The following is a 7,549-nucleotide window of genomic DNA, read 5'->3' on the forward strand; positions in this document are numbered from 1 at the left end:
TTCCTATATAGTCACTTTGCAATTTCTAGTGAGGCAATACTATTATACTGCAGAATCACCAGTGAGGCAATACAAAATATAACGCACAAAAGCTTCACAAAAATACATCCTTTCAACCTTTACATCTAAATAAGTTCTCTCTGCACTAATGATGTTTAGTTCCCAATTTTTGACACTAATTATGCATAATTATAGCCACAATATGATACAATATTACACAAATATTGTCTTACAAGATCATTTCTTGAATCAAGCCTAACATTGCACCTTAAATAACTGAATGAGGCAAAAGGATTAAGAGAATAGAGAAGGAGGCGGAGGTGTGAATTGTGAATAATTCGGAGTAGATGTTGGGGATTCAGGTTTATATATATATATGTGTGTGTGTGTGTGTGTATTCGAATATTCGAATCAAATACAGTCATATTTGTATTCAGATTCGAAAAGAATTCGAATTCGAATCACGAATAGAGTTCGAATTATTTGATTTGTTTACATCCCTACTACACTCCATGTGAGAGTGTAAATCGGGTGCTACGAAAATGCATCCTATTAAAGTTTAAATTTACTCATTTTAAATTTAAAATCTATATCTTTTTTTATTTTTAAATATAATTTTCTTAGTTATTATTCATATTCTTTGAACTATATATAATATATGTGTGTGTGTGTGTGTGAAATATAATTGTGAATCAATCAATTTAAATATTGTATATTTTTTTATAAATTTATATAAATATGTACATGATTAGTGACTATTTTAATTCAAATCTTTTATTTGAGATTTTCGTATTTTTGGTCCTAAAAGTATTTTGTTACTAGCAAAGTTGATCCACTACTTTCAAGCCTTGCATAAGTAGTCCACGACTATCATTTTCTTTGCGTAAATGGTCCTTCTGATTGACTCTCTCTGCCCATTTTTACCAGAATAAATATTTTGCTTTTTTCTAGCAGGGGTAAACTTGTCATTTCCTTTACCACTAATATTTCTCCCATCTTTATCTTTTTCATTTTTATCAACCAATGTTCTACTCGATCTTTATCTTCTTCCTCGCTGTCTTCCTTTTTTTAATGTCTTCATTGTTAATCTTAATGATCCAGGGAGTGTTGAGTTTCAAAGTTTGAATGAGCTAAGTAGTGACATAGAAAATCTCTTGACGGATAGATACTGAATATGATTACAGTGATGCAAAGATTGCGCTTGAGGGGTCGGGGTTCATGTGGGCAATAATCTATCGCTATATTTTAGTTGCCGGAGTTGGTTTTTCAATGAGAAGTTCAAGAAAGAAATGACAAATATAATGAAGACTGTGGGAAGGAAGCTGGAAAACTAAAAAATTTAATGACTGAATTGGTGGCTCGTGGTAAGGTAGGTTATGGAATTTTTTTGACTGTCTTGAATTATTTGTATACTGGAAAGCTCAAGACCTGTGCCCATAGGTTTCAACTGTTGTTGATTGTGTTGTGGAGGTCATGTATGTTTTTGCAGCGACTTTCTGGATCAAATAACTTGTCATGGTTGTTCAAGACAATTCTTTTGATCTGCATCTCCATTTTATATACATCATGTCTTGTTATTAGTACTTAGAATCGAATCTCAATTTTCTCATAAATTCAACCAATGCTTAATACAATGGCAATTCACTTTCTCTTTAATGTTATAGTTCATTCAAACTTCGATATGATTAAGATTTTTGATAGTTGACTGCACATACTGCAGCGCCATATGTTTAGCTTTCTCGATGAGGCTCTTGTGGATGATGATGTTATTCTTATACTTTTGGTTGGCTTTCACTACTCGCTTACCCCAACTACATACTATAGCAATATGTCTAGAGAATCACACGATAAACACATACAACTTCACGCTTGAGAAAAAGCTAAGCTTACTTATGAAGTTCGATCCGAGTGAGATAAGAGCAAGTAAGACCACCCAATGATGGATTCTGCAAAGGAAAAGAGAGTTGGGAATATCGTGAACTAGCGCTCTAGAGTTGGGATGATATTAAACTGGTTAAATTACTCATGAGGAATCAAATGTCACACTTGATGATGCTTGTGCCCTGGCTTGCACTTTGCAGCATCTTACTGTACTCCTAAAATTGTCAATGAAGTCTCAATCTTGGCCTAGTCGATCGCAATCGTCGTAATGTGCAAGGATACACCGCGCTTCATGCGCCTGCCAGGCTGCTAGACTAGGAAATTAACGATGAGGATGAAAAAAAAAGAAGGAAGACCACAAGGAAGAAGATGAAGATCGTGAAGAGCAACTATTGAGAAAGAAATGATGGAGATAAAGGAAAAAACAATTCTACCCTTGCTATAAAGAGCAAAATATTTGTTCTAGCGAAATATGGATAGAGAGTCAATCAGAAGGACCATTTTGCTAAGAAAATGATAGTCATGTGCCACTTATGCAAGTATTGAAAGTAATTGGTCAACATTGTTAGTGACACAATACTCGTGAGACCAAAAGTGCGAAAACTTTTTTTTTTTTTTTAAATTTTAGGGAAAAGGGTCAAATAGACCCTCAAACTTTACCCAAAAGTGCAATTAAGCCCTCTAACATTCAAAAGGTTCAATTAAACACACGAACTTGTTATTTTGGTGCATTTAAACCCATATGACTGGTTGCTCTGGGTTAACAATCGGTCATAATTTTTCCGACCAAATTACGGCGGCCGGAATATTCATCCCCAACAACCGGTCGTCTTCTCTGATTCAAAGCCGTATCCATATGCCCAACTGATTTTAATCCTAGTAAGGATACCTTGATTAAATGTGTGGAATATCTAGAAAAGCATGTCAATGTGGAGAATGCTAATTCCGATGATGAAGGAAGCAGAATACATGCATTTCGCCGACGGAGCCTCCTCCAGCAGCAGCGGCGCCGGCGACTATATTATCTATAACAACGACACTTTCCAGGCTAGATACAGGCAGCAGCAAATCAATTTCTACGAACCGGTTGGTGGTCCACGACTGTCGGAGATCCCTATGAGATCTAAACGCAGTCTCTCGTTTTAGATTCTTCAACTGAGTTCTATGAAACTTTTGAATTTGCTTTGTCACCATTTGTAGCGCCACAAAAATCTCTTCGCTTTGCTGTTTTGGAACCACGCTCTCCGAACAAAAAACCTGTTTAATTTCCTCTCTTACTACTACCGCTTTGACTACGGTTTTCTCCGCCGCCTCCGTCTGCGACGGAGGAGCGACACTTGACAGGAAGCGGGCGGTGGTTGAATTTCACCTTGGCGGACGCTATCATCGTATGCTTCCGAGGCTTCGGTATGGCGACAGAGCACGAATAGAACAACAATAATGGCGTTTCCAATGAAGAAAACAACGTGTGAATTACAGAGATTAACAAAGAGTTCGTGCACAAATTCGCTGGACATTTTCATGACGGCCAGAACTCTATCCCAGGACGACGGAATCAACACGAGAGGGAAGAGAAATTCGAGAAAGTGCACCAATTTCATAGATTTACGAAAGCGATTAAACATAGCGATTGCCCCCTCATCAAATTTAATGGTATCAAACGTTTCAAAATCCATTTTCTTCAACCAAAATTATCCAGATTAATTGGAAGCAACGGAAAATCAATTGGGGGGATTCTTTGCTCGGAAATAAGGAGAAAATACAGAGACAAATGTGAGAAGGTAATGAAAACATAATATGGTGTGGAAGGAATTGCATATTGATAAATATTCCGACCGCTGGCCACCGGAATTTGGTCGGAAAAATTATGACTGGTTGTTCACCTGAAACAACTGGTCATATGGGTTCAAATGCACTAAAATAACAAGTTCGTGTGTTTAATTGAACCTTTTGAATGTTCGAGGGCTTAATTGCACTTTTGGGTAAAGTTTGAGGGCGTATTTGACTCTTTTCCCTTTATTTTATTTTATTAAATAGTTACTTGATCAAATATATAGAAGTTCAACTCTATTATTATATTATACATTTAATATCCTTTAATTTTTTTCTAAATTTTTATTTAAAATTCATAATTATATAATTTCTTATGTGCATCGCACATGTAAAATACTAGTTTAAATAGAAAAATATATATATTTTTAAAATATTTTAAATAATAATTGGTTCTCAGTGAGTTATAAACAGATTAACACGGCCTATTAAAATGATTATTAATATGTTTAACAGATTAATTCGTTAAGACGACCAGAGACGCCCGAGTGATAAGCACTAACCCTATTCTTTGAATAATACTGCACAAATTTAGCAGTATTTGCCAATTTGGTTGATCAGAGTCAGGACAAAAAAAGAAAAAGAAAAAGAAAAAGAACTTTTATTTAAACCCTAGCTAAACCCTCGCCGTGTTTCAGAACCTTAGAGTTGTTTCAGATTGTTCACCCTGAGAAAGAAAATTGCAAAACGATGGAAGAAAAAGTAGCAGGTGGTGGAGCGACGAAGCGGCCGCACTTGATGAAGGAGAAAGACTACACGGCACTGAAAGAGTTGTACGCTCATCATATAGAGTCGTTCGATCACATGGTGGACCAAGGACTTGAGACTATGCTTATGGCCATCAAGCCCGTCGAGGTCTCTGATCCCTTCTCCGGCCACAAGCTTAGAAATATCCTTTCTTTTCAGTATGCTAAATTTGATTTTTACTCAATTAACCCAATGGAATTGATAAAAGCAGATATGACCGTTGTTTCAATTTGGAGTAGTCAGAATATTGTGATATGCAGAGTTTTGTAAGGCATGAGTAATGTCAATTGATAATGTGTTCATCAATCTTTTATTTTTATTGAGCAATTGATTTCAATCTTCCATGTGTTGTAAGTTTGATTCTTAACCTATAATATACTTTGGTTTGGGAAACCTGAATTATTCCCGCCTCAAAAGGATCGTGGTTACAAGTCTGTACAGGATGCTCTGTATCCCTTTGAGGCAAGTATTTGTGTCTACCTGAAATGTTAATCTCTGTTCTCAGACAGTGCATTCAATTTCTGATTGGTGTTAATGAAACAGTGTAGACAAGCAAAACTTTCATACACAGGCAAGTTTATGGTGGATATTTGCCTTCAGTACGATGATGGAGCTGTTGTAAGAGAAAAATTTAATTTCGGCCAGTTTCCAATCATGTTGAAGGTTAGTATAACATTCTAGTTAACACCCCCCTCCCCCTCCTCTCTCAAATGTAAGGTAAAAATGAAAAATAAAAATGAAACAACAGACATCATGTTCAGTTCTTTAACAAGTTTCTGAATTATAGTTATGTGTGTCAGTTTTACTAATCCAACTGCAAATGTTCCAAGTGAAGGTTTACAGTATTTATGGCAACAAGAATATATGTAACATTTGGGTGAAAGTTATAAAGTAGCTAAGAAACCATAAAGTAGTGAACAAAATAAATTGATACTTCCTCTATCATTATTAATTTTGTTGCTCTTTAACAACATATGTTTTGGAGGAGATTATTGTTGTGCAGAGATTGCCTTGTCATCTATATGATGCTGACATCAGATCTATTATATATACATATAATAATAATTATTATTATTATTACTATTATTATTATTATTATTTGTAGTCAAAGCTCTGCCAATTGAGAAATGTTCACAGCCCCAGAAAATTAGCATCTTGCAAGGAAGATCCATCAGAAATGGGCGGGTAAGACAATTTAATGCACTCATGGATGCTCCTTTCTCTAGAACTAACATCTATTCTTTTTATATTTTGATTTTGATGTGATTTTGAAGTGTAACTTTGCAGAATGCCCTAGTTATTTCTTTGTAGTTATCTAAGTTTCTGACATAGATGTTTAACATATATGTTTAGGTACTTCATTTTGAATGGTCTTGAGCGAGTGGTTCGGCTTTTGATATTACCAAAACGAAACTATGTAAGTATATCTTCTCTATGCTGCATCTAGTCTATATTTTTAAAACCAAGATTTTTGGAACTTGTATATGACATATGCTATGTAATAAACAGTTTTCTTGTTTTTCTTTGGTCATGGTGGTCTGGTTAATGAATCATCTTCCAGCCAACGAGTATGGTGCGGAATTCATTTCGTGATAAGCGAGAAGGTTATACTGATAAAGCTATTGCAATAAGGTTTTCATCTCCACCAACTCTTCTTCATACTTTTTTTTTGAATACTTCTTCATACTTGTTTCACTGCAAATTTCTTTGATTTTTCCCTACAGTTATTTTTAGTTTTTGTACAAGAACTGATAACTAGCAACATATAATGTTCAATCAATTATGAAATGGGTTGAATAAACGCATATTACAATATCTGCAACTTAAACAAACTTATCTAAGGTGTAAGGATAAGGGTAAGGGTGGAAAATACTATGCAGGGTAAACCTTCATTTTTAATATTGTCTCTCTTTGGGTTCTGATATATTTAGTGAGTGGTAATGTGATTGCTCTATCTTGAAATGTATTTAATATTGAATGGGAAATGAGCGTGCCTGACATATGGGGTTGTATTCATTTTCAAAGTGGTCTCAGACTTGGATACTATTTGAGTAATAAAACTTAACAACCTTAATCTATTTGTCCTACTTTTCACATATTTGCATTAGTGAAAAATCTTAGTTACATAGTTCTATTCTCACTTAAGCCTAGTGACTGTTCCGTCGAGAAGCCAGTGAAAAAGCTTAGTTACAATTCAGTAACTGAATGTGCTTAGTTATTCTTGCTATTAGTGTAGCTCCTACAGTTGTTTAGTAGTGCTCGGTAACCTCTGTTATTCAATGCTATACACATAGCTCCAATACTAGTTTAATGTGGCATATGAACTTAAATGAGGACCTGCATGTTAGCTGCAATTGCTGTCTTAATTGGAAAGGCCTTGTGGTTAGGTCATCACTGTGGTGGCTGTGAATTTGCCTATAATAAGCGGGACTGGAAAGGTGACCACGTTATGTTCCAAGTTTACTGCTTAGGAAATTTTGCCTGTATTTGATGCTTTTCCTTGTATCTAAAATTTACAATGCAGTTATGATTCATTTTATTTTTCCTTTAGGTGTGTAAGAGAAGACCAATCTGCAGTGACGGTGAGACTGTATTATCTTAGTAATGGAAGTGCAAGACTTGGATTCTGGTGAGATTTTGAGAAAATGAAACTTAATATAATTAGAAGTTTTTTGAAAGATGATTTTTGGCAAATTTCATTTGTATCTCTCTTTTGTTAGGATACAAGGAAGGGAATACTTGCTTCCTGCTGGTGTCATATTAAAGGTATGCACTGTGGTCTTTTAAGATGCTTTTATTTATTTATTTATTTATATATTTGCTGTTATTTAATCCTTTCCTTTGAGATTCTGGCATTCATTGTCAGCTTTGTATTCCATAATTACTTTAAATCAAGTGATTGTGTACTGTTTTAGATCAAGTGGCATTTTGTGTAGGATTCCATGTATTTAGTGGATAATATCAGGCAAATTGGATAATGATTTAATTTCTGTTGATCTATTGTTACATGCCCATATAGTAAAGCTTTTTGTATATTTGTGCGTGCATGTTTTGTTTTGTTTTGTTTTTTTTTTTTTTTTTTTTTTTCAAA

The 7,549-nt window shown here is 34.8% G+C and overlaps 1 protein-coding gene across 1 annotated transcript in view; it reads left to right on the top strand.

Annotated features, from left to right (window-relative positions):
* Positions 1-4,241: 4,241 nt before the first annotated feature.
* LOC116029372 (DNA-directed RNA polymerase I subunit 2) overlaps positions 4,242-7,549 on the top strand; it is a 16,789-nt gene continuing 13,481 nt past the window's right edge. The window contains exons 1-8 of the mRNA XM_031271350.1: positions 4,242-4,600; positions 4,838-4,920; positions 5,002-5,121; positions 5,564-5,643; positions 5,812-5,875; positions 6,020-6,090; positions 7,010-7,087; positions 7,179-7,224. Of these exons, the coding sequence (XP_031127210.1) occupies positions 4,402-4,600; positions 4,838-4,920; positions 5,002-5,121; positions 5,564-5,643; positions 5,812-5,875; positions 6,020-6,090; positions 7,010-7,087; positions 7,179-7,224 (741 nt within the window). The 5' untranslated portion in view covers positions 4,242-4,401. The remainder of the gene's footprint in view (positions 4,601-4,837; positions 4,921-5,001; positions 5,122-5,563; positions 5,644-5,811; positions 5,876-6,019; positions 6,091-7,009; positions 7,088-7,178; positions 7,225-7,549) is intronic.

Source organism: Ipomoea triloba, chromosome 9 (genome assembly GCF_003576645.1).
Source record: "Ipomoea triloba cultivar NCNSP0323 chromosome 9, ASM357664v1".
Lineage (NCBI taxonomy): Eukaryota > Viridiplantae > Streptophyta > Magnoliopsida > Solanales > Convolvulaceae > Ipomoea > Ipomoea triloba.